The 27,926-nt window shown below is 33.6% G+C and overlaps 3 protein-coding genes across 5 annotated transcripts; 1 reads left to right on the forward strand and 2 right to left on the reverse strand.

Moving 5' to 3' along the window:
• On the reverse strand, nucleotides 2,453–8,527 carry LOC18596150 (chaperonin CPN60-like 2, mitochondrial). Its single transcript, XM_018124016.1, has 18 exons — nucleotides 8,320–8,527; nucleotides 8,176–8,197; nucleotides 7,659–7,790; nucleotides 6,856–7,015; nucleotides 6,111–6,286; nucleotides 5,932–6,027; nucleotides 5,707–5,811; nucleotides 5,160–5,246; nucleotides 4,983–5,072; nucleotides 4,788–4,868; nucleotides 4,643–4,711; nucleotides 4,497–4,574; nucleotides 3,773–3,868; nucleotides 3,595–3,694; nucleotides 3,417–3,520; nucleotides 3,226–3,331; nucleotides 2,889–2,967; nucleotides 2,453–2,805 (listed from the first exon to the last, which is right to left on the reverse strand). The coding sequence occupies exons 1-18, from the start codon at nucleotides 8,355–8,357 to the stop codon at nucleotides 2,706–2,708; spliced, it is 1,719 nt and encodes a 572-aa protein (XP_017979505.1). The 5' UTR covers nucleotides 8,358–8,527; the 3' UTR covers nucleotides 2,453–2,705.
• LOC18596151 (NDR1/HIN1-Like protein 3) lies at nucleotides 11,397–12,520 on the reverse strand. Its single transcript, XM_007024446.2, has one exon. The coding sequence runs from the start codon at nucleotides 12,437–12,439 to the stop codon at nucleotides 11,669–11,671; it is 771 nt and encodes a 256-aa protein (XP_007024508.2). The 5' UTR covers nucleotides 12,440–12,520; the 3' UTR covers nucleotides 11,397–11,668.
• LOC18596152 (receptor-like serine/threonine-protein kinase ALE2) lies at nucleotides 19,640–26,735 on the forward strand. Of its 3 annotated transcripts, none has more exons than XM_018123669.1 (11): nucleotides 19,640–20,204; nucleotides 22,084–22,173; nucleotides 22,492–22,617; nucleotides 22,721–22,930; nucleotides 23,078–23,170; nucleotides 23,273–23,380; nucleotides 23,492–23,863; nucleotides 24,251–24,544; nucleotides 24,791–25,180; nucleotides 25,317–25,560; nucleotides 25,778–26,735. In XM_018123669.1, the coding sequence occupies exons 1-11, from the start codon at nucleotides 20,129–20,131 to the stop codon at nucleotides 26,466–26,468; spliced, it is 2,694 nt and encodes an 897-aa protein (XP_017979158.1). In that variant the 5' UTR covers nucleotides 19,640–20,128; the 3' UTR covers nucleotides 26,469–26,735. The 3 variants fall into 3 exon arrangements, with proteins under 3 accessions (XP_017979158.1, XP_007024511.2, XP_007024510.2); XM_007024449.2 differs by having other exon boundaries at nucleotides 19,641–20,204; nucleotides 23,624–23,863; XM_007024448.2 differs by having other exon boundaries at nucleotides 20,116–20,204; nucleotides 22,526–22,617.

Below are 27,926 nucleotides of genomic sequence, written 5' to 3' on the forward strand. Positions count from 1 at the left end.
GTCTAATAATTATAACATATTAATATGTATATATATAAAATGTTAATATATTATATTACTATGATTCTAATTTATATACATATAATAAACTAATATATTTTAAATATATTATATATTAATAAGTTTACTATATATAATAATCTTCTTAATTTATATTAACTCTAGTGTTAGACCATTAAGTATTATTAGTTTCTGTTTAATTATATATCAGATTTTATAATCACTTTTTATAAAATTAAAATGTTTATTATGTTAACATTTTATAAATAACTTTACTGAATTTGGAACTGTTATATTATATTTATGATTCTATTATAAGTTTTCAAAATATAAAAAAAAATAATAACCAAAGGAAAACATATTAAAATATTTAAAGCCACCAAACTCACTATATATATATATTTAATTTTCTTAATGTAAAGGATTAATAAATTTTAAAATAATTATTAATATATTTAGAATTAACAATTAAAAAAATAGTTATTTCATTGGAAAGCTCGGCTCTCAAAACTTTTCGACAGATTTTCATCGGAAATTTCATTGGAAAATTTGGCAGGATTAATTTTTTTTTGCACCAAAACTATTTTTGACAGATTTCCAACAAAAATTATTCCCTTGGAAAATTCTATCAGAAATCCGTCAGTACAAGTAAAATAAATTTCCATCGAAATTTCATCAGAATTTTTCAACGAAAAGTTTTCTATCAGAAACAGTCAATTTTTTTTAGTGATTTGTCAAAAATATAAGGACAAATAATATAAGTTGGAACAAAGATCTTAAATCTAAAGAAAAAAAATACAGTATGTTACTTTTATACAAAAACAACAAAAACAAATTAAAGGAAATTTGTAGTTTAATCTAGTTCACACCACATGAATAACATGTTTTAAATAAGTCCTTTCTTTAAAACTTTGTTATAAGTAAACTACTAATAATAATCAAATGTGAACATTTGATTAATCACGAACGGACTCCGTCGGAGACCAATAAATTTATATGACAACATTCCACCTCATTTTCTTTTCCAACTGTTTGTTAAGGTTGAAAGAAAATTGAGAATTGATGAAGCACTTGTCCGATTTATTCATTACTTATTAATACTTCATTGTAATTAACCGGGTCATGCCAACCTTTTTAAGATTGATTGGTTTTTTAATAGAGGATTGCTGCTTCTTATTCTATTTACTATGTTTCTATTTTTTATTTAAATACAAGAAAAGTTTTAATCTTAACCTGCAAAAAAAAATTTTCTATTAATTCCTAAACTCACTAAACAAATTCTTTAAAAAATTATCATATTTTTTTCACAATTAAATAAAATCAAGAAGATATTGCCAAAAATCATCATGCAAGTGTGTTGCGAGTTTAAGTTTGAGCTAAACCATGTGGCCTTACACTATTTTATTCAATTGTGCTTAAGTCTCTCTTTATTCACCTCAATGGAGTGAACCATCAAGCGTGCAGGAGTATATTTAACACAAAAGAACTTGGCGAAAATGTTTGTATCATGTATTGCTTGTAAACTTTATGTTGTACAGAGGAGAGTGACTCATTTATATAGGAAGAAGTTACTTACAACGTGTGGTCATGGCTACCCAAGTGGTTTCCTATTACAAAGGTTTTAAAATATTTCAACACTAAGTCCTTCCTAAGGACTCCCTAGAGCCTTCTGGAGTCCTCAGAGTCCCTCTAGAGAGTCTAGAACAGTGTGTACAGTCAAAGTAGCTCTTCTAAATCTTTTTATTTACCTTCTCGAACAGTGCTGCTACAATGTCTACACCTAAAGCCTTCTACTGACTGGTCTGTTAGTAAACTGTCCAGATGATTTTGGAAAGTTTTGTTGGCTCATCAACTCAATTCATGGACCGTGTTTAAGGGTGTGCTGCACTGACTTGTGATACAAGCATAATGTTGAATCCCTGATTCAACCCTAAATTCGACCATAGAAACAAGCAGTTGCATGGATAAAAGCAGAAAAGAAAAGCAATGAAGGTAGTATCAGGCTGGAATCCAGCTTTACCATCAGTATTCTCAGATCCCATAACCGGTGCTGTGATCATCCATCCAAATGTTACCATCCATCAAGGGTCGAATCAATTAGATGATTTACCTCCCCAGCTTTGATGCCACTAACTCGCACAAGCTGACAGAACACTAGAAATTGTGTTGGCAATAGCCGTTATTCGGGCAAGCTGCATTTTCCTGGAAAGATCCAAAAGAAGACCGACTCGCTGCCGTTGGACGCAAAGGCACCAATTGATGGATCATGTTTTTCTTCATTTTTTTTCTTTTTGACCCTATAATTTGCTTTTGAAAAGAATTGACCTAAACATTCCACCATTTTGGATATCATAATTTACAGATGGCCAGGAACCTTACGTGGATCATTGAATGAAATTATATAAACTATCGATCCAAAGGGAAAAAAGCAAAAACAGAGAAAGAATAAGAGTTGCAGTAAAAGAGAGTCCTCAACTAATTTTCTTTGCACCACAAAATCCCAGATCACTGGTTTTACAATGACTTCGAAAAGCTTGATCCCATTATCTTTTGTTTATAACTGGTTGCCATCATCATGTATTTTTCTTAAGAATTCATCAAATTTCAACCATGGCTCCCAAGTTAAGTTCTGTGGTATTTTAAATACAATGACAAATTGTTGAGTAATCATACAGGGGTTTAGTGTGCTTCCAGAGCCACTTTAACTAGTAGTCATTATCTATATCTGGCATGCGGCTTGGTGGTTTTTTCTCATCTGGATTTTCCAAGACGGATGCCTCAGTTGTTGTCAATAGCAATGAGATGCTGCAATCAAAAAGTATATGGTTCATTTTAACATATAGAAGTATTGCATATAAGCACAAGGTTATCACTAACAGGCTCTTCACCTGGCAGCATCAACTAAGGCTGTTCTAACAACTTTAAGAGGGTCTATGATTCCAGCCTTCACCATGTCAACATATGTACCTATTTCAACAGATCAAACATGCTAGTGGTCAGGACAGAGGAGATGTGAATTCCCATTGAAATAGCAAAGAACATCAGCAGGACATTTTGATAAAAATAATGATGGCATGACATTAGTGTATGTCTGTGACACAGAAAGAGAGAGAGAGAGAGGGGACTTGCAACATAACTTGCTTTATTTAAGAATGAGATCATTTTGAAAGGAGAGATATATAGCCGGCTTGAGATGATCATTTCATAAGATCTAAAGGAACAAACCTTTTGAAGCATCAAAACCCAAATTATCGTCATCTTGTTCCAGTAATCTTCCAAGAACCAGAGAGCCATCATAACCAGCATTTGAAGTTATAGTTAATGTAGGTGCCTAAAACAAAGTAATGTATACTGTCAGGTACTATAGATTATAATCAGATCAAGGGAGGTATGCCGAGAGGTTCCATAAACAAAACCTTAAGAGCATCTTGAATTATCTGAATGCCTCTTTTCTGATCTTCATTTTGAGTTTGAAGGTTCTGCAAAACCTTTATACCACACAAAAGAGCAACACCACCACCTGAAATAAAATCCATTATGTTATGACCTAAAGAAATATAAACATTTTAAAAGAACAAAGGAGAAATCTTTTACCTGGCACAATACCCTCTTCCACGGCTGCTCTGGTGGCGTTCAAAGCATCTGTGACCCTATCTTTCCTTTCTCCAACTTCTGCCTCGCTAGCTCCACCAACCTGAGAGAAAATAAGTACTTGCCTATGAGGGCATAATATGCATATGCCATTAGGAACTCAGAAAGATTAATATCATACCTTGAATACAGCTACACCCCCAGACAGTTTTGATAATCGTTCCTGTGCTTTCTCCCTGTCAAACATGGCAGTGCTCTTCTCCATGGCCGTCCGCAGCTGTAAAAGTTTTCAAGAATCAGTAGACTTAAAAAAGAAATTCTCTTTTTAATTTTTCCAAAGAATTTGCTTTAGACTGCCGACTAGATAACGTGGTCTCTCCTTGAATTTTAATACATTGGAAATCCTTTCACCCTCAGAACATAAACTAACAGCTGTTAAACCATAAATACCAATAAGTGCTCCCAGTTCAAAATGGCTTTGCCATTTCAGGATTAGTAACATGCTATTCCTTCAGTCTTCACAGAACATAATTAAGTAGATATTCTAGGAAAAAAAAATTTTTCCTTAATCTAAATTGATACAACAGAAGCCCTGTCTAGAGACAAATAAGCTCTCATACTACCAGTTCAAACTGCAACTTCCTCCAGGAAAAAGAAAAGCGGCACAACCTTCTGTATAAAATTAACAACATTGCAAGTAGTTCACAAGAGCAATAAACATGTAAAAAAATTCCATGCATTCGTATCACCCCCCACCCCCAGTCTAATATACTGATCCCAAGGATTTATAAAGGACAACTACCACATGTATAACAATTTATAAATAGAATGGTAAACAATGATAAAATGAGTTGAAAATACAGAAAAATAAATCAGAAGACACAACCAGATAGGCATCAGAACACCTGCTCACATCTTTCTTCAATAAGCTTCTTATCCCCTCCCCCATGTAGAATGATTGTGTCATCAAGTGACACAGTGACCTGTCAAAAATTAGATCAATTGCATTGGAAAGAAGAAAATCAAGCATGTTGCAGAGATACATGCATACCCTTTTTGCAGTACCAAGCATTTCAACTTTGATTTTGTCAAGAGTTAAGCCACGTTCGTCACTAATAACCTGTACTCTGGATAGTTAATAATGACTTCATAAGCATATAACGGACATAAAATCTAAGCAATGAGATTGTTATTACCTCTCCACCAGTAAGAATGGCAAGTTCATCTAAATTTGCTCGTCGGTTATCCCCAAAACCAGGAGCTTTGATGGCACACACCTAAAGACACAAGATTCCGCCATTAACAAGGTGCTGCTAGAGCTGTCATTTACACTAAAACATCTTGTAGTATTTGATGCATGGAAAAGTGTCAAAGCAAAGCCAGACAATTACCTTCAAACCAGCATGATGCTTGTTGAGAATAAGTAAAGCAAGTGCATCACTCTCCACATCCTCAGCCACAACAAGAAGTGGTCTGTTTTTCTGTTCAAATTGAAGAATAAGAATGAGCAAGTTCACTGGATGCCTCACTTACAATCATACATGTAAAAGGGTAGTCAGAAGAATTACATTTATAGCCAGCTCCAATATTCTCACAAGAGAGTTCATATCTGATATTTTCTTGTCATGAATGATAATCAGGGGATTCTCAAGTTCCTGCCAAAATTAAAATGAAGCCTCTTTACATCAAAAGTTTTTCTTTTTCTTATACTTATGAAATAATTGCATTCAACAGAGAATTCCATGTCTATCCTGTGTCTAACAGCGCAAGAAGAGTGAAAAATTAAGGACACGAGGCTGGTAAAATTTCTAAGTTTCCATAAGTGACTGGCCTCTAAACTGTGGTATATGAAACCATCAACTGAAAAGCTAAACTTCTGAGATGGCAATAATATGATCTTCAAATCAAATTAAGCAAAATAAGGGAAATGACTTATTATTTACAGCACAGCCCCTTCTCCAAACTGATAACATTTAAACCAGAGAAGAAAAAGATAAGTTCTGAAAGAATTTTGATCATGGGGTTTACATCGGAAACCTCATTTTGGTTCAATGAGTGAGTACTCCACTATTTAAAGTAAAAATTACTGGGAAAGGGATACAGATCTGAACTTACACATTTTTGGGTCTTCTGATCAGTAATAAAATAAGAAGAGATATAACCTCTGGATAGCTTCATTCCTTCCACCACTTCTAACTCATTGTCTAAAGTATTCCCTTCCTAAAAAATTTGAGCAAAACACAAGACACCTCTGTTTAAATGTGGTTTAGGTAATGATCATTATTAGTGAAATTTTATAATCATAAAATTATGTATAAAAATAAAAAAAAATGGGCTTACCGTGACAGTAATGACCCCTTCCTTTCCAACCTTCTCCATTGCTCTTGCTATCAATTCTCCAATTTCACGTTCACCATTTGCAGAAATAGTAGCAACCTATTTAAAACATACAAAAAAAAAACACAGAATAAATCAAGGAGTATGGTAGGCATAGAATAGCAAAGCCCATATCAACAAACCTGTGTAATTTCTTCTGGTGTGCTTATCATTATTGCCCTGCTTTTCAAGTCAGATATGACAGCATCAACTGCCATATTAATTCCGCTTCTCAAGTCCATCACATTTACACCAGCAGCCACTGACTTGCAGCCTTCCAAAAGAATTGCCTGAGTCAGGACAGTTGCACAAGTTGTACCTGTGAACAGAGACATAATAGTCAATGGATCTCCGGCATTAAGAATGTCTAACAGGATGGGAGAAAAATCAAAGAAATGGTGTTTCCGTAATCAGAAACTAAAAGTTTCTTCATGTAGAATATAACAAATACAACTGAATCCATGCTTTGAACATGAACATGACAGAGATTTGCAAAATGCTCCTTTTTATTCTATCCAAGATGCCCTGCATACCTAGGATTCTATAATGATTTCAAGATAAAAAGTAACATATTTCCAAGTCAATAATGCCATGATTTCTTTTTTTTGAAAGTCCAATTATGCCATGATTTCCAGGAGGATTTTCTAACAGCAAGATGTTATACCAGACTGTCCAATCCAGATTAGCTTGGAATGAGGGCTTGGTTGAGTTGTCTTAAGCACTAAGAACATCCACTGTTTTGCTGACAAGAGAGTTACTTTTGGGGTACAAGTCCAAATAAACAACTTTCTAACAAGAAATCCTTGATCTTAAACATTGGTACATCAATAAATCCATGTTCAATTATAGCATCTTTATCGCATAAGGTTGAAAAATAATAAAAATTACCATCTCCAGCAACTTTATTTGTGGCATTTGCAACCTGCTTTACAAGATCTGCACCAACATTTTTAGCCTTATTCTTGAATTTGATGCTTTTGGCAACAGTAACACCATCCTTTGTGACTTTAGGATAGCCTGGACGTTTCTCAATAATTACATTGCGACCCTGTATCAATAAATCAGAATGAAATCTATGACAAGAGCATGCATAAATTTTGAGCTTCTAACTTTATATTGTAAGAAAATTCATGCATATAACAATATCATAATATTTTTTGGTTTTAACATATAAAATGGACAGCTAATCATTAATGATAGATTCTCAAGTATACCTTCATCCTTCAAATGTTTTATATAACTAGGAAAATAGAGAACAGATATGCCTCTTACAACAGCCAAGCCAACTACAAGATACTACAAGACTATGTTCTAATTTCGCTTACCAATTAGATGAATACTTGAAATATTAACATACAATTCATTTACCATCATGGACAATTTGATCTAAACAGGTAACGTGCATATGATCTACTGTTAAGCACCATAGGAATATGTTGGGTAGTGAATATGCTAATAAAGTACAAATTTTACATAAGCATTACACCTACCAAATACAAATCAACCAATTTTTTTTTTTTTTCTGATCACACGGTACAAATTACTAGCTGCCGTAAGAAATTCATCATTCACAAAGTCCCATGGTTAGAAGTTTTTGTTAATAACAATTCCCATTATAATATCTAATATTTTTAATTATTCCACTAGTACGGAAAAGAATGATAAAAGAAGTCAATGTTAGTGTCCATTACCTTTGGTCCCATCGTGACTTTTACAGCTTCTGCAACCTCGGAAACACCCTGCAGCATAGCTGCACGTGCCCCAACCCCAAAATTGATAACCTTAGCCACATAATTCCTATTGCAAATTACCCTACTATAGACCTGTCCAATTCAAATCATCAAGCAACCAAAGCAAAGAAATGTTTAGTTTCACTGATATCCATCAAAACCATTCCCCAATAAAATATATATTTTTTACTTTAAAAAGGAACACAGAAAACTTTGTTCAACTATTTCGTAAACCATCTCTAAATGTTCATTATTGCAAAAGTATCTAAAAAAGCATATATATATATATATAATTGAACCTAATGCAGCTTTCGGGTCGTAGAAATTTTTGGACTTTACATTTCATTTCTTCTATTTCCCACATTTCCTCAATCATACAAACAGAAGGTAAAACGAGAAAACTTTTAAATTCGACAAGAAAAAGAAAACAAAAATGAAAATCGAAGACAAATCAACATAATGTGTCAGAATTTCTTACCAGTTTTTTTGAAGTCGAAGAACTGCAAAAAAACGAAGAAGAAGAAGAAAGAAAAAAGAAATGAGTTCTCAGATATAAAGCAACCCAAAAAAAATACGAAACGCAAATGAACATGAATCATATGTGATCTTAAAGAAGCATTACCAGATAAATGAAGCTAATTTTGAAGCTCTTCGATGCATGACTGAGACGGAATTTTTATTTTATATAGCAAAAAGAAATTGAATGAATAACCAATTCAAATACTTGAAAGGCAGCTTCCGATGGAGTTAAAGAGTAGGGTTTTAGCCTGGGGTTTAACGGTTGGGATTTCTCAAACATGGACCGTTTACTGTATCCAAATTTGATTCCGATTCACTGCAAAATGAACTATATAAATGGGCATCTTTCTACCCAAAAACAATGGGCCGCTTTTCTCTCTCTTTTTTTTCTTGCAAAAATGGGTTTGTTTGGCTCTGGGCCTATTGTTTGTTTAAGAGTGCAGATATTCTCATACTTGTCATGTCATGAAATGACATTGAAAATTACAAGACAGTCTCTTTCACGAGCCCCTTTTCGGGTAAAGCACTTCTATCTTTTAAATTTTAAATAAATTAATTTCCAAATAAAATATTTCTGTATCAAAATATAAACACTATTAAGAAATATTAAAAATTAAATTTTTTTTATTAATTTTTAAAATCATTATTATATTTTTTATAAAAAATTTAAAAAAATACATCGATGGATACTCTCCAACTCCCCAAGAAAGGAGAGCACCAATCGAAAGAGAGGAGCCTCTATGCTCCTTTGGAGAGGTTTTCTTAATTAATAAAAAATTAATAAAATTATATAATAATAATTTTAAAAATTAATTAAAAATAAAATTATTTTTTTATTTTTATAACGTATTAAATTAATAAAAAACACTAACAATTTATTAATAAAAAATATTTTTTTAAAACGAAGTGTTTATTTCAAAATCTTATATACTTTGATGTAATTTTGATAAAAATAAAAATATTTTGCTTTATTTTTATTCATGTATTATATTTGTCCCGTGATTATTGGTTATACATTCCACTGGCCTGCTGCTTGCCATCTCATCTGGCATAGAATCTGGATGCTACATATTACCGCAATAAGCCGGCGTCTGAAGACCAACCAGTCTTTGACATATGACATACAATTGGTTTCGTATCATTGTCAGGCCCACTAACTCTCCCATTGTTTTTTTGTTTCCAGCAATATTCACCACTACTTCTCCTAATAAATAGTACAACACTTCATTGATTTAAACGTTTTAAACAACATATCAACATCAATTAATTACAACTATTCTTAGAACGTAATTATTGATTATATATGTATAAAAATTAATTAGTATTATCTATGATTAGCAATCTTAGTTAACGTGTTAAAACCCCAAAATTAGTTATTAATCTTCTTGATTCTCCAAAGGGCTTTATACCCTTTTATGCTTTAAAGTTAGATTTTTCTTTTTTGTGAAAAGCAATATGTTGTGTGTTAATTCCAACGAAGATACTGATCATGCAGGTCTTTAGTGTACAACACATTGACAATGCAACTCACAGGTTATTATTGTTATTATTATTATTAAGGATTAAGGGAGAGAATTTTTTTAAAGAAAGAAGAGTGATTCTTTTTGTTTTTTTTTCAAATATATGTTTTCGAGAAAAATCATTAATTTACTGCATATATTTATTTGATCCAATCACTGCTAAATTAAATATAGCATAATTCGCATGCCATCCACATGCTAGTGTATCTTTTTTCTTTCGAAAAGAAAAATGAAAAGAAGGCTTTCCAGTGTTTTCCAAGAAGTGCTAGCTAGCTTTGAGAATTGAGAAGCCTCCCAACAGCTAGAAACCACCCAGCCTGCGGCCCTACTTTAATAACACGCACAACTATAATTGTACTGCCTCCCTTCACGTTCAGAGTCTCCCACCGACACAAATATTTTATGTTATGCACGAATTTTATTTATTTTTTATTTTTATTTTTTAAGTCTTCCAATTGATTAATTAGGATGGAGAGGTAAGACTTTTCCATACTCGGGATTGACGTGACAACCACTAAAAATACCTACTAATATTTTGGGATAAAATATATACGTGTTTATTCTGAGTCATACAATTCAAACAAAAATTGCCATCGGGGGGCCACCAGCGCTTGCAATTTAAGCAAAGCCAGCGAATTGCTTAAACCTTTTTTTTAGTCATCAGAAAGGAATTTTCAAAGATTATAGATAAATGTTTTGGTAATTTTTCTTCATCAAGCATTTTTCCATGTTCTTCTTTTCCTTTTCTTAACAAAAGATCCTGTTCGAGACAAAAATACAGCAGACTTTCCTTACAAAACAATCTCTTGAAAATCCTGCAAAACAATCTCTTGAAAACCCTGCACGTCTAAGGCAAAAGAGGACAATGTCTGTCCATCTAATTAATTTCTTTCCTTCGACTTTTTGCATTTGAAAAAGTAGAAAAAGGGGAAGTTCGTCTAAACAATAATAATAATAATAATAATAATAATAATAATATGAAAAAGTTTGATTAATCTTTAAGTGGAATAAAATGTGATTTTAGAAAGTAATATATACACTGAACAATATGTAGTGGGATTTGTCTCGGAATTTAGGTGGTAATACACTGTCGGTGGAGTTTTGGAATTTGGCAGCCTAAGTTTCAATGTATCTTAATCTACCGGCAAGCACAAGGTAAAACGCAGCCTCACGAAGAAAAAGAAACTAACGTTTAGCCTAGTCAAGTTGAACGCCCAAAACCAAACTTCGGATATTATCTCTTTGTGGTCAACACAAGTAAGTCAAACGATGACTCTTTAGTTAAATTGAAGTGATAAATCAATGGCTTTCAGTCAAAAATTATTGGCCAATGGCAATGCCAATCCATGGGGTGACCTTTACAGCCAATGGCCATGGCAAAGCAAAGGGGGCACAACAACTCAATAATTTTAGATGACTTTTGTTGAAGTGAAGTTTACAAAATTTGGGACCTCCACTTTTCACTTTAAAATAAGATTAGATTTAAATCTCCTTTCGAAAAATAACTATCGGGAAATTAAATGTACAGGATTTAATGCAAAATATTGTAGGTTAATGTAAGCTAGTCCCAATCAAAAAGTGCCAAACAATCTCTATTATAGATACGTCATAAGTCAAAAAAATAATTTTATTTAAAGAAAATACTTTTTTTACTGTAAATTTGCCCAATGGAAAAGAGAAATTGTACACTAATGAACAAAGGACTAACAACAAAAACAAAAACAAAAAAAAATGGAAAAAAAAACAAAAATCAAAAGTATACATTACAAATTTCTAGTATATCCTATTATTACAGTGAATCACCAAATTTACAAAACATATCATCACTCAAGAAAAAAAATAGAATAACGCAAAATTTAAGAAAAAAAATACGAAGACAAAAAATAAAATAAACATCAAACCTTTTTCTTCTTCATTCCTTCTCTCCTCTCATCAGAAAGTCCATTTCCAGATCTTAATCCTCAAATCAACCTTACACTTTGCATCAGAAGTGGAAGCTGTGGTTGCTGATTTCCCCTTCGGAGCAGTAGCTTTAATCCCTTCACAAATAACCCTAATACCAAGCTTCGGTGTCTTCAATGCTCCCATCTTCGCTTTCACTTTAGTGACCAGCTTTATCTTTAATGGCAGCCCGTTCTTGCTATTCAAAGCAGTCTTTAACTTGCCCGCTGACGTGTCATCGAGTTCTTGGTTGCTAGTTATGGCAGCTTTCAAAAGCGTCGTGTTCTTGGTGCCATGCACGAAGGAACCGAACGAACCATCCCCAATATCGATATCGTCGTTTGTAATAAGAGATATGGTGATGGGGTCGTAGGTGTAGACGAGTTTTTTGTTAGGGTTTTTGGCTGTGACGTTGAGGTTGATGTTGGTGATGAGCTTGGAACCGGAAGTTATGTTAAGAGTTGAGATTTTGAGAGAGGAGACTGTGAAAGTCGGGCGGTGAGGGCGGTAAAGAACGTACAGAATAGCACCGGCTATGGCGGCTAGGAGGATAAGTAGGAGGATGGCTACGCTGGTCCAAAGGCAACAAGAGCAGCAGCAGGAGCGGCGGTAGCGATGGCGGTTGGCTTGTGGGCGGTAGAGAGGGCGGGAGGCTCCGTAGAGTTGGGCTTTAGTGGCTGGAAAGGAAGGGTTAGCGGTGGTGGCTGGGGCTGCGCCGCCATTTGCCGCTGGTTTGGATGATGGGTAAACCCTGTCTGTCATGGTGGGGAGAAAAAGAGAAAAGAAATGAGAAATGAGAGACGGAAAAAGAAAAAGGGCTTGTTTTTGGTGTTCAAAGAGAAAATAGTTGTCTGTCCGTTCTTTATACTAAAACTTTTTTCATTTATGTAAATGGGTGCGCGTGTTCGAGGGAGAGTGAGAAAGGGGGAGAGATTGGGCTTGTTTTGAACTGAAGCAAACAAAGGGTAAATTGTTTGTTCGGGTGTCTTTGAGAGGTGACACTTGATAAGGTTAATTGACCACGTACAAGGCGAGTGAGGGGAGAAAAGGTGGGATTTGAAGGGAAAGGGAAGGAAGGTGGAATGGCGAAGAGAGAGACAGCAATGCTGCAACCAAAAACCAAAGCAAAAGGCTACGCGCTTGTTTACGGAGCGTGTGTCACACGTACTAGTAGTGGTTTAATTTTGTTTAACCTTTCAACCTGAGTTGAATTAGAGATTCCAATAATTAATAGCTTAGGTACATTAATACGCATATTCGAGAAAGCTTGCGCTTGCATCATTTCCCCATCAATCTAATTTTTCTTCCTATTTAATTGCGTATGCTCACATCATGCTTTTTCTATGACTTAAACATAATAAATTGCTTTTAAGCAATTATTTCTGGTTTTTTTTCCTCTTCAAAAGCTGCTTTGTCATGCATTGAGTATAACCCTCATATCTCAACATGTGAATTCCATGTAGCTATTATATGTGAAATATGTGTTGCAATTAATTAATTTGAACATAATAATACATTTATAATATTTGAATATTTAACTCAATAATAAAAATGTGTTTTTTTAATTTTTGTAAATATTCCTCTTGATTTAGGGTAACCATCCAATGAAAAAGGTCATCCCTTAACAGAAATGTCATTCATTTTTGTTGAGGATTGGGGTGCATCATTTCTTTTCTTTTCTTTTGTTTTCTTTTTTTATACAATGAGAAAAATCCTGAATCCATAAAAGTAACGTGTGACATGCATGATAGCAGCAAATCAGACGTTTTCGCACTAAATGAAGTTAGAATCCTAAGGTGGGAGAGTGTGATTGCAGCAATTGAGTTTGACAAAGTACCAAAGATGACACCTAAAATTACGAAATAAATTAATCAAAGTCTTTGTTTTGAGAAGGAAATCAACACACATTTGAGGAAGTGAATTAAACGCGTCTAATTAATGAGAATCAATGGACTTTAATTAAACTTATAGCTAGCTAGCCATATCATTTCTCAACAAACATATAGATGTTTCCATGTTACCTAATCTCAAATTTCAGACTTCTCTCTCTCAAGGGAGGATATTAGTTGATAATCAAAGGCTTAAGAATGGTTGCAAATTAATTATCATAGTCTATATATATATATATATATAATCAGATGCCAAACCTCCCTACCCAATTTGAAGCTTGTCTCTTTCATTGGCTTTCCATTTTCTCAATCATTGACAGCAAATTGATTCCTCTTCCTCACCTAATGAGAGATGACCAAAAATAAAATTACAATAATTGCCCTTGCCTTTGGTTTGATTATTGTTAACACAGCCATGTGATTGTGATTTTTTAAATTTGTACAAAAATAATATGAGTCGATCATTCTTGAATGTTTGAGCATATTTATATATATATATATGGTAAATTTGATAAGGACTTCCTAATTGCCATCAATGTTTTTCTTCAAACCCCTCCCCACCAAAACATATCTCCAACAAATTTTTCACTCTTCCTTATATTTTTCTCCTATAATTATAGTGATATTAAGGAAAATGTCCAACAAATCCATGAAAAGTTTTTTTTTTTTGAGGAATTTTTTATTAGTATAAGCACCACAAAGTTGTCAAAATATAATCTCAATCAGGTCAGCATGCATAGTTTTAGTTAATGAAAGAATTAATACGAAGCAAAGTGTAAAGTTCTATATTATAGGGTCTCATTCTATAATAGAGATTACTTTTATCATAAGAAAGAAGAGTGATATTATTGAAATAGAAAGGATCCTTTTATCATAGAAAAGAAGAATGATTATTGGGTTTGTCTGAATATGTCTGGTATATATCATACTTTTTTTGGGAATATTCTTTGTTAGATTGTTATGATAACACTGCATTTTCTATGTAATTCTCTTGCAAGTTTACAAGAACTAAAGTACAATTGCAATTGCATGCGACGAACTCTTTAGTCAAAAAGCAGAATTCGAAATTTCTTTTTTTTATATATGTTTATAGTAATTTATTATATAATTGCTATAGAAATTGCATGTTTCATGCGATGTGGTAAGGTGTACTTTAATTCCTATAGAAGTTCACTGATTCCCTGTGCCTGTACTTTGAAATAATGCCATGATATCATAGCTATACAAACTTTCAACTTCTTTATAGAGTTTTCTTTTTGTCAGGATGTACTATCAAACAAAATGATGACAGTATAAAAAACCTTTTACCTAGAAAGAAAACATTATGGTAGTAAGACAGTATTATTAATATACAAGTACTTTATCAGTGCCTGAGGCATTTAGCACTTAGCAAAGACTCAGTTATGATTCTAAATGTAGATATGAATACGTAAGGTAAGAATTGAAAAGAATTCTTTTTTGCCTGACATAATATTTTAAATAATTTAAATTTTTTAAATATATTTTTATTTTTTATTGTATTCAATAAATTTTTTATATTTTTTTAATCAAATAAGTTTTTATATTTTTATTTTAAATCAAATTAACTCTTATAATTAATATTTAACTCAGTCAAAATATCATTTATCATTTTATACTACATGACATGCTAAAATGTAATATGACATATGATGACGTAACATATGAATGTAATATGATGATATAATCATATGGTATTTTTCATCATTCATATCAATGTTATGTTAGTGTCATATGGACATAAAATGATAAGTTATATTTTGACTAATGAAAATTAGTCAATCATTAATTATAAAATTTTATTTAATTCAAAATAAAAATATAGGACCTTGATTGAATATAATAAAAGAATAAAGACTTGTTTGAATTTACTTGACTAGTTCAAAGATTTTTTTCGAACATTATGTCTTTTTTTCTTTAAAAATCAAATGGTCAAAATACCCCAACAATTTCTATACCTATGCATTTTCTTCAATTTAGTCATTCTATTCAAAATTGTATCAAGTTAATCTTTAAATTTTAAAAATTACTTCAAATTAGGTTATCTCCTAACGGTATCTAATTTAACCATTAAAAATGATGACATCAGCATTGATATGGCGCTGACATGGTAAATTTAAATGATGTTGCAACATATGTGTGGTTGACATGCTAACGCGGCACTGCCATGTCACCCAAATAGTCTGAAAATGTTAGTGCCATATGGCATTAACATGCTTAGTGTCAAAGAGATTAAATTAAAAAAAATATATGATACAAAGATTAAATTAAATAAATATTTAGTGTACGAGAACTAAATTGAACAAAAAAATATAAATTTTTTATATTTAGCTTACTTTTCAGATTATTAAGTATCTTTTCTTATTAGTATCATTTCAATAATACATATATTGAACTAATATAAAAGAAAAATACAAATAAAGCCATATATTAACTTTATGCTAATTGCTTTCAAAGGTACTTTGATAGTTATAATATATACTTGATTAAACAATACACTTGAAATGGAGCCATAAAACTATCAAAGTACCTTTGAAAGCAATTAGCATAAAGCTAATGTATGGCTTCATTTTAAATGTATTATTTATAATATAAAAGTATATATTATATGTATACTTTGATAGCTATATGGCTCCATTTCAAATGTATTATTTAATCAAGTATATATTATAACTATCAAAGTACCTTTGAAAGCAATTAGAATAAAGTTAATATATGGCTTATTTGTACTTTTCTTTTATATTAGTTTAATATATGTATTATTGAAATGATAGTAACAAGAAAAGATACTTAATAATTTGAAAAGTGAGCTAAATATATATATTTCTTATATTTTAAGAAAATTATATTTTTGAGTTCAATTTAATCCTTGTATATTACATATTCATTCAATTTTGTCTTTGTACCATTTTTTTTCTTTAATTTAATATCTCTGACATGTCAGTGTTGATGTTATGACCTTTAATAGTCAAATTGGATGCCGTTAGGAGGAAGGATTAAATTAAAACAATTTTCAAATTGAGGAATTAAATTGTTACAATTTTAAATAAAAAGACTAAATTAAAAAAAAAATACATGGGTACAGAAATTGCAAGGTATTTTGACCAATATCAAATTGGAATTAATACTAAAACATTGGATCAAAACGCATGCATGGATGGTGGGTTCGGCTTGCTTAATTTATATATATTGTTTGTTTATTCTTCAAGGTTTTTCTGTAATTTCCTTCTATTGCTTTCTAATCTTTTTAATATCAGCTTAATTTTTTCTCTTTTTTTTTCTTATTTCAATATGGTGTTTCGTTTTGTAGAAACATTATAATTATTGAGGCAAAATTTTCATGACAATTATAATTGTAACACTTATAAACTCTATACCCAAAATGCTCCTGTTAGCATTTCAAACTTAATCTAATGTTTATTATCCTCAAATGAAGTACTAATATATATTTTGTGGGACTCAATTGAAGTGTTGTAATTAATTTAGAAGTCAACTCCTAACTATTTGAACTTATTCAATGCTTCTTTGAAATCACTCCAATATTTCGGAAAATCTAAAGCCACTCATGTATTGGATGAGAAATTTAATAAAAAAAAACTGCTGAAAATATTAAATATTTTGACCATGTACTATTATGTTCCGGACCATACATTTTCTTTGGCCCTTTTTAAAATTTTGGTCTGAACAATCTGACCATGATGAGGGGTAAAAGGGCCCACCCATTCAGGAAGATGAATGGGCCCTTTCTCAGATTTCATTGCCAGAGGCCCTAACATTGCTTACTAGGCCGGGCCTACTCCATATATTGCCCATGCAATGACCATAGATTCAGATCTTCCATTTTGGCTATTTTTTGCCATAAAATAATCTTTATTCATTTTTTTTGGGGATAACCATATTTTATCAGGATAAGAGAAATCTTAGAAGACAATTTGTTGCTTGGAGATCAAGATTGTGCAAATCTTGTTTAGTATAGTATTATTTTTTTGTTGGAAAAAGAGATCATGCACGCTATGGATAGTTACTGGCTAAAATTAGTATGAAAAATTTGATAAGGATCATCTTCTAAAGTCAGTTGAAATTGACCATTACCATCACTGGTTAACAACACAACACAGTGAACACTGTATAAAGATCATTGTTCAAGACGCCATAAAAAGTCGAGTATCTGAGTTATGTAAGTCCCAAATAAAGGTCATTTAAAACCTTCTTTCTGAAGCAAACTTTGAGAAAAAAGAGGGACTGGGGTGTGGAAACAAGGTCTTGGTGTCTGCAACGAAACATGGTGGAGATGGATAAGCCTGGATTGTTAGTACAATGAGAAATCTGTGAAGTTATTATTATTATTATTACTAGTTTCCATTTCAAAGAAAGCTGGAATCCACCACAATTCTTTAAAGGTAAATATATACATTAATCATTGAATCAAATATTGAGTGCATGTATGAAGTCATGTGATTAAACTCGTGTCTTAATTCAATAGTTTTTTTTAATTTTTTTATGAATGTATTTTTTCTTGCTTTCTTATTTCCCTACTTGTCTACCTCATTTCTCATAGGCTTTAATCATCTTTTGAAGTAATTAATCTAGACCTCTATTAAGAACTAGAGTTTATAGTTAAGAAAGGGTAAATAGTTAGTACCTAGAAAAGAATGGACAGAAATTAGCTCATGGCATTTGCTTGTTGCCTAATTAAAGACTAAAGGTAATGTTGACATCTCAGCAAATCCTAGAAGAGATTGGCTAATAAGAGAGGAGAGTGTAGATGCTTTATATTAGCAAAGATAACGAGGAGGAAGCATGGTGATTAGAGAGAGTTTTGGTCTTAGAGATTTTTGATGGTTGTGAAATATTTTGTTGACGTTTGATGCCTTATATTTGGGTTGTTTGTTTTTAGTTATATCTAATCAAAGACTAATCAAAGAGCAATGTACCTAAACAAAGACTTAATAAGAGTAGATCAACACATAAATGACCCAAAAAACATAGTTAGGACAATTTAAAAGGAGTTGGTAACTTTACTACTGCACCTACATTCTTAAATCAAGCCTTCAATAGTGTACCATGACTCCATCAAAGAGTAGATTTAATCATAAAGATGGGCAAAGGGAGCAAAACGATTGAGCTGGCTTATAAATAGTGAGAGTACTGCTAAACTAACCAATTCACCGACACATTTATGCTCTCAGTTTCGGATTTGGGTGTTCCATTATTGTCTGAGGTATACAAGAAAAAAAGAAAATGAAAAACAGTGGTAGTGGTGGTGGTGGTGGTGTCCAACATTGCCTTCCAAAATAACTACCTAACTCTGCCTAGATTGTCCCTTGTGGGGACAAATATCTCTAAATTTGATTTGCTCTGAATCTATCGAAATACTTGTCATTATCACTACTTAGCTATTTTATTTTCACACTCAGCATGAATTCAGCCTAGCCTTCATTTTATGACTTTTCCACATTTTTACCTAGAGAATCAAGAGAGAGGCAGTGTATGAAAAAGTTATTAGCTACATAAGATTCATCCAAGTTAATGGGTAGTTTTGTTTTCAAGTCAGCTTGTGGGATTTGTGTTCTAATGCATGTAAATCCGAAGGATGCAGTTTCATTTCTCAAAAGATATAAGTAAATAGGAAACTTTTAAGTCAGAATAAAAATGCTGATGTAGTCGATGAAAGGAGAAATGACAGTTTCAACTAAGGTCACACCAAATTTATATCTTAAAGCAGATGTGTGAAAACAGAAAAGCAAGTTGATGTAGCCTTGTAGGGAGTGATATTATATATCAGTTTTAATTAAACATTAAATGGTTAAATCATTGGAAGTTAGTCCAACCTCTAATCACAAAAGTCATAATGCTATAGTGGACTTGTGTCAATATAAACAAAGAAATAATAATTTCTGGAAGTTTCAAAATAAGACATAACAATCATGATACTTGGGATGAATTATTAATTTCCAACTTTCTAATATAAGCTGAAAAGAAGTCAAGCAATGCATGTTAAACAATTTAAAGTATTATCAGAAGAATTCAAGCAATATACCCCAACAACAATTCTTTTAGGACAATTCTCTCTCTCTCAACCCCACCAACCCTCTCACTCAAAAGTGTCTTACCCCAAGCTCCTTTAAGTTCACTGTTCTGCTTTTTTTCTTTTGCTTTGATGAGCTCCAGTAAAACTTTGATCTTTTTCCTTTTTCTGTTTTGGATAATTAGTTATCTTTTGTCACTAATGACTAAAAGCTGCTATTCTATTAGAATAATCAAACTTCTTCATATCTCAATGTTTATTAGTCTCAATAAAAGATCACCTGGATTTTTGCCTACCTAACCCAGACACCTTACTTTGGTGGTACCATTTGTGGGTCTCCTTTTGTTCTCTAAAAAATTAGTACAGTTTGTTCCTTTAAGTTATATCCATGTTTTGCTTCAGGGTGTTGTTTCAGTTTTCACTGCTTTGTTTCTGTTGTCTTTTTCTTGCTTTGATGGTTGGCTGAGAGAGATGGAATATTTTGGAGATTGAATTCCAGTTTCTTTGGAAGTAAAAATGGGGTTGCAATTGACTGTCCTGGTGATGAAAGTATGTATAACTCTCAGCGCTATGTCAGTTGATGGATCATCAGGTAATGTTGCTTATATCTGTGTTCTGCTAAGCTGGTTTCTACAGTCAATTATTTTTTATCCATGCATTTGTTTGACTATCTTAATTTAGATTTTCATGAATTTGAACTGAAAACGAATCCTGAAGATCTGGGCTGTTTAAACTAGTTTCTCTGATCAATAAGTAGGATAGCGTTATATGAAAATAATTTTAAAAATTTTTACATGAGTATGATATTCTTTGAGCTTGTTCAGAAATTGGCACAGTAGAGAATTTAAAATTAAGTATCTGTGAGAATCTGCATTTCATGATTACCTAGAATGCCTATGTGAGTAAGTAGAAGTTGGTGTTTTAACATTCCAGGCAAGAGTTAGTCAGTTGTGTGATGATTTCAGATCCGTAGATAGTTCTTCAGAAGCTGATTTCCTGGTGATGTACTTTTCCAAGGGAGAATTTCTTGGTCTTGTATCAAAGTCATACGCGAATGGTTTTATCAACTGATCATTTGTTCGAATGTTCCATGGTCTTGGTCATGTTACATGGTTGTGTTACATTTAACCCCATCTTTTTCTTTCAAGAAAATGTTGAAAACCCAACAATTTATCATTTAAAGACTTGACAGCAATTATGATACAAGTTGGAACTTTTTGTAAAGAGACCCAGTTTGTGAAATTGAGTTTGTTTTGATCAACAGATACATCAAAGCATCCGATACACAAGCACTTAGTTGTAGACTTGTCTGTGGTGCTCTTTCGTTTTTCACTAACATTCAACAACTTTTTGAGTGTACTGCATAATCTTTAATGTACCGCCATAAATTGCTTCGACAAGTAGTGTGCATCTTGGTTTTTGCAGTTATTCTATTAGGAGCCTGTTATGTGCTCTGCCTTGCTGACAACCTTCTTTATTTCCTCCTTTCCTCTTTCCTTATTGAGCATGTTTGATCTCCAGGCTTCTTTTTCAATTAAAATAATTTTTTATGGTTGCCTGAGCCTGATCTGAACACTATAGATTTTATAACTAAAGGAAGCCCTGGCATATTCATCAACACTGTTATGTCCTATTTATGGAAATCCTCTAGCTTGCTAGTTCTTTTAATTTGATAAGCTTATTTTCTGAGATCCATTCAGCTAATTATCTGTAAAATGAGTAATAGTGTCATCAACGAGCTATCTGATAAAAGCCATAAAACTTTTATAAGCTTCAGAGTGATGTTTGAGTATTAACTTTTTGACTTTTGGCTTGTGAATTGTAATTCAAATTTCAACCATAAAGCTTCCTTCCTTTTCTATTAAGGATCATGTGAAATCAATGAACATTTTCAATTAAATTGTGGTCTGTCATGCATTCGACTTGTTCTCTCTCACCCCGTAATGTGGCCAGATAACTGCTGTAACTTCTCTGCTTCTGCAATCTTAACAGAGGAACCTTGTGTAAGCTTGTCACATATTGAACGAATTCCTAAACACAATTCCAAATGGTAAATTGTGCTGACTGCTGCCCTACTGAGCTATTTGTATCTCGTGGAATTACTAGTTAGGACTGGAGTTATTATGGAGTTTTGTACTATAACCATTTAAATTTACATTTGAGTATGATTCTTGAACTCAAATGATGAAGCAATGAACTACATAAGTTATTGATGATGTAATAGATGGAGACAAAATTGAATTACAGTGCAAAGCGTTGAAGTTGTAATGCATCCCTTCAAGACAAAGTGTTTGTTATAACCCTGCAAAGAAAATTGCCCCAAAAAATATTGGCCTAAAAGGAAAATCATGCAAGTGTTGCCTCTATATTCATCATGAGATTCACATTGATGTTACTAACTTCAAGCATTTGCTAATGGACATTGCTGCTTAATTTGTCCCTTTCTGTGGTCCATTGCTTTTTTGATGCAGTAAGAGTTTCATGGCCACCAAGAGGACTGCCAACAGAAACACCAACTGTTCATCCTATAGGGCCAGGTCAACCACCATTGATACAACCAGGTGAACCTCGCAATGAGATTTTTCTTGACTAAGAATGCATATATCCAAGTGTTTGATTTCTTCTTGAATCGTAAGTTCAATATTAACTTTTCTTTCATAGACCTGTAATCCAGCAATTCCTATTTTATATGAGCTGACACCTACTGCCCCAAACCGTGGTGCTATGTATGATCTTCTTATAAAAAGTTTTGCAAAATAGAGAGTAAAACTTTCCAGTTAATTGTTTTTCCTTACCGTCACAGTTGTTGCTGAGCAAGTCTAATAATTTGATGTTCATTATTAATTGTTGGTTGGATCTATTTCAAAATGATGCTACAGACCCAGCCCCCTCTCTGACACGAACTCCTCCCAGCTCTGGCAGGACAAGAAATGGAGAGCTGGCTGCTGCCCCTTCTAGCAAAGTATCCCATCATTCATCTTCCATCAATCACTCTCCAACTAAAGGTAAGTGGATAATCTAGAATGGCTCTAGTCTTTCCAAAAAGAAACTGGCATAGTATTGACTTCTCTACTTGAAACTATCAATGAAGGTTCTTCTCTTTTGTAGCCCTCCATCCACAACCTGTCTTGAAGCCTCCAAGTATTGCAGTTGCACCTTCTGCATCATCTTTTGGATCCCCTGCAAGGGATTGGATGCACGGTCCTGCATCCTCCCCTTCACTCTCGTTTTATAAGCATGATTATGCAATGAATGGATTCGGCGACTCTGCTCCTGAACCCTCTTATTTGATTCATCAACCTGCTGACAGCCAACAAGGTTTAGTTCTCTTCCTTGAATATCCCCTATCAGTTCTTTACATAGCCCTACTCTTGAATGTTTGTTTGTTTTGAACTGGTTTATTATTGAAGATTAAAACTAATGAATATATATTTACTTACTCTTAAAACACTTCTATATGTACAGTTCCCGCAGTCTCCCCTTCTCAATATTCCATTCCCAGCTGGGTTTCACCTGCACCTGCTCTATCACCTACTGATCCATCAAGGCACTTTAATAGTAAGGGACAGCTTACTTATTTCATTTGCTTAAAATTGCATTTCTTTTTGAACTTTACAAGGGTTATTAATTAGCATCTTAATCTGATAATGTTTGTATAAGTGCCCACTCTTCAACCTGCAATTTCTCCTGTTGGTTCTTCCCTGGAGAACACAAAGGGTTCACCAGCACCGGTGGTTATGGCACTACCACCTCCACCTCCTAATAAAGGTGCCTGTACACTTTCAGTTCTTTAACCTGAGTTTCTGTTAGATTTGAATTTGAAGATCGATGATGCTCCCATCATGAAAAAATAAAATTTACATTTGATACCGTTTGTAGATTGTACATCAATGGCATGCACCGAGCCCCTAACATATACACCTTCTGGGTCCCCTTGTGGTTGTGTCTGGCCAATTCAAGTTAAGCTCCGCCTTGGTGTTGCCATATACACATTTTTTCCTTTGGTTTCAGAACTGGCTCAGGAGATTGCTGCTAGTGTAAGACTAAACCACAGCCAAGTTCGGATTATGGGAGCAAATGCAGCTAGTCAGGAGCTAGAGAAAAGTACCGTCCTCATTAACCTGGTACCATGGGAAGTAAAATTTGACTCTTCAACTTCATTATTAGTCTATAAGAAATTTTGGAACAGACATGTCTTCATAAAGCCTTCCCTTTTTGGTTCCTATGAAGTGGTATATGTTCACTATCCAGGTACATATCAATTGTCCATTCTTTTGGGATCTTTTCTGGATAATTTCAATTGTTGGACAGCTTGATGTTCAAGCTGATAATTGTATAACTGAAGCACCTGCTAGAAGATGCATAAGCTGCCTGGTTTTTAGGCTAGTTAATAGGATAATTCTGAATTTAGAAGAAAGGAGTATTTTCCAATTTACTTGCCTAAAGATGTTTTAACACTTTCCTTAAATCTTTCGTCTTTTTGTTGTTTTACAATGTATAGAATACTAAACCGGCAATGCAGCTACTTTGTTGGCGTTTTGAAGTTGTCTTTTGGCTCCTTGAGAGAATAATTTCTCTGATTTTTAAAGACTTTTGGAGACTAATATCTTGCGTCACTTCTGTCTTTCAACTGTACAGGTCTTCCAGCCTCCCCACCTGCAGCAAGTTCCAGTGCTTCTGCTATAGATGATGGGCCATACTCTGGCCATGACAATCATGGAGAAGCAATAAAACCTTTAGGAGTTGATGTGCCTAGGAAGAAGACAGATGGCATAAGACAAAGCCTGATAGCTGTGATTATTTTGTCATGTTTTTCAGCCTTTGTTGTATGCCTGGGGATCATTTGGCTGATTCTCTTGAAATATGGAGCTTGTGTTAAAGAACGAGAACATTTACCTCAAGCTATAAACTCATCTCCAGAAAAACCATCAGGTACTACCATTATGACTAAATTCTCAGAGGGCAGTTCAAAATTGATGCAGTACTTACTCAACTTTTGGTATGAAATCAGGCTTTTTTTTCTCTTTTGGTATGAAATCAGGCTTTTTTTTCTTACTTATTCAGCTTCAAAATATCTGTTTTCCGTTCTTTTGTTAATCAGTCATAATTAGTCAAAGGTGCTGTTTGGCCTTAGTCAGACCTCATTTTGTGGCAAATCATGACATTTGAATTCAACAGGGGCTGGGGCTATGATGCAAGGAAGCACGTCCAGTGCTGCATCAATGTCCATTGGTTCTAAAGGGTTGACATATACAGGATTGGCAAAGAACTTCACTTTAAATGATATAGAAAGAGCTACCAATAGCTTTGATGCTTCACGGGTGATTGGGGAAGGAGGTTTTGGCGTTGTCTACAGAGGTATATTAGATGATGGAGCTCCAGTGGCTGTGAAAGCTCTGAAGAGGGAGGATAAACGTGGAGGACAAGAATTCTTGGCAGAAGTGGAGATGCTTAGCCGCCTGCACCACAGAAATCTTGTTAAACTGATTGGTATTTGCACGGAGGACAATATACGCTGTCTTGTGTATGAACTTGTTCCAAATGGAAGTCTTGAATCCCATTTACATGGTGAATATCTTCAAAATAAGTAAATCTGTTTTCATAATTTGCATTGTGTATGATTGGACTGCTATATATTACACCTTAGAGATTGTTTAATTCTTTGAGAAATGCTTTTGAGTAAGTAGTATCCATATGCTCTCAGGAGTTGACAAGGAAACTGGTCCACTTGACTGGGGTGCTCGAATGAAGATTGCTCTTGGTGCAGCTCGAGGCTTAGCTTATTTACATGAAGACTCCAGCCCCCGGGTTATACATCGGGACTTCAAGTCCAGCAACATCTTGCTAGAACATGATTTTACACCTAAGGTTTCAGATTTTGGATTGGCGAGAACAGCATTGGATGAAGGGAACAAATACATCTCAACACATGTAATGGGAACATTTGGGTATGAACTTCTGTATCATCATTCCTGAAACAATCCTTTTCAATTTTCATGACCAGTTATCATTTTTCAACAAAGCTAATATGATATTTCCATTCTCTACTGAGAGTCAGCTGTCTGGTTTGCTTAAAATGTGGTTTAGTGCTGTATTGTTCTTTGTTTGTTTTTTTTTTTTTTAACATCCAGTAAACTTATTACTGATAAACTTCTCATTTTCCAGTTACTTGGCTCCAGAGTACGCAATGACTGGTCACCTTCTTGTCAAAAGTGATGTCTATAGCTATGGTGTGGTCCTACTTGAGCTCTTAACAGGGAGGAAGCCTGTGGACTTGTCGCAGCCTCCAGGTCAAGAGAATCTTGTTGCATGGGCTCGTCCACTCCTCACAGCCACGGAAGGTTTAGAAACGGTCATTGATCCAGCCATAAAATCTGATGTCTCATTTGATAGCATTGCCAAGGTAGCAGCAATTGCATCAATGTGCGTGCAACCTGAAGTATCTCATCGTCCTTTTATGGGTGAAGTTGTCCAAGCATTAAAACTTGTGTGTAATGAATTTGATGAGAAAAAGGAGGTAGAATCGAAAGTTTGCGTTCAGGAGGACTTTCCTACCACTGTAGATAGTTTGGTTAGTAGACTTTCGAGTGAGCTTGTGGAAGCTTCAGACACCTATCACCAAGTACCTGGCTGTGATTTTAGTCGTGGGAGCAACATAGCGCTGTCAGCATCAGATTTTTTAAGTATCCCAATGGGACTTGAGGAGCAGGAACCCGGGTCCTTTAGGAGGCACTCATGTTCTGGCCCTGTAGGAACAGGAAGGAGAAGCCATTTCTGGCAGAGAATAAGAAGTTTATCAAGAGGCAGCCGAAGTGAGCACGGATTTTCTGTCAAATTTTGGCCAGGGTCTCGTTAAAATTTTGCTAAAACCCTTGTCATTAAAGTTCTAGTACCTTCGATCAGAAATTGGAGTTGGTTTTCTAAAACAAGAACTGGGAAATTTACTGAATGTGGACTGATGCTTAATGCTATCACATGCACCACATGGAAAGTTCAAAAAAATTTTCTTGCTATGAAATATGTCAATTATGTTTTTTATCAATGCTAGGAATACCAATGATATTGGCATACGATGAACCAAATATGACATCAATTCAGAGGCTTAAGGCGTGACTTTGTTGAATGCCTTGGATATTTTGAGGCATTTTGGATTGAAAGGAGCAAGGCTCAGCTTACTCCTTTTGATTCATTAGCATTTTATCTTGGCTTTAGAATCAACTAACTGTTATATATTGTATATGTAAATGCAGACAAGTTAATCTAAGAATTAGTGGAGCAAGGGACTTTCCTTATAAGCTCAGTTTATCCCATCCAGATTCTTCCTGTCTATCTCCACCAACTACTCTCTTTAAGTAATTTTCCAAAGACCTCTTTTGAGAAAGAGCAAGAGAAAATAGGGGATCCATTATCCCTCCATGATTGTTGCAGAATAGACAGAGAGTTGGAGAATTTTGCAGCCCTCAACATCTCAATCTTTGCGTAGGGGGGAAGGCCATTGAGGATTTTCATTCACGCTATGATCAAGTGTCTTGGAATCTGATGCTGAAACCATATGTATCAGCTTGCGCCATTCACCTTTCCCATGTTAATTTGCACAACCCAACTGCATTTCTAAAACACAAATTCACCGCCATAGCCCATAGGAAATTACGACTACGTGCTTTTCAGCTGACACAGAACCTGCATTAAAATGCCGCGTGAGCTTACTTATCTTGTTATGCCACCTATACTTACCTCTGTGAACCGTTTCCTTGGTTTAGGCAAGGATATAATCAGGGACGGCTATTGGGTAAAGCCATTCAAGGAAGGACTTTAGGCCTCTAATTTGAGGAGGTTTTATAATTTTATAATATAATTTGTTATATTAAAAATATATAAAAATAAAAATAATTAATAAAATTATTATTTTTTATTTTTTTAATTATGTATCTAATAAATTTTAATTTTTTTATCACTTTTTAATTTTTAAAATGTTATATTATTTTCAATCAATTAACGGTTATATGCATTTAATCATCTCCAACAAATCTTTTTCTCATTTATTTCTCCTATTTCCAATCAACAAATTTAATTATTTCTAACAACTATTTTGTTTCCTATATACAAAACTAATTATTTCTTTTTTAATGTATAATATTTACTTTTGAATTCTTCTTTTCTCATTTGCTTTTTCTTCATTTTTCCTTTAATTTTAATTTTCCTCCAAATAATACACAAGAAGTCTGTTATGTTATTATCTTCATAAAGCCGTGAGCTTTATTTGCGGTTTGTAATAAGCATTCAACAATTAGGTATTATTTTTTTAATATTTATA

This window comes from Theobroma cacao, chromosome 6 (assembly GCF_000208745.1).
Source record: "Theobroma cacao cultivar B97-61/B2 chromosome 6, Criollo_cocoa_genome_V2, whole genome shotgun sequence".
In the NCBI taxonomy this organism is placed as follows: Eukaryota; Viridiplantae; Streptophyta; class Magnoliopsida; order Malvales; family Malvaceae; genus Theobroma; species Theobroma cacao.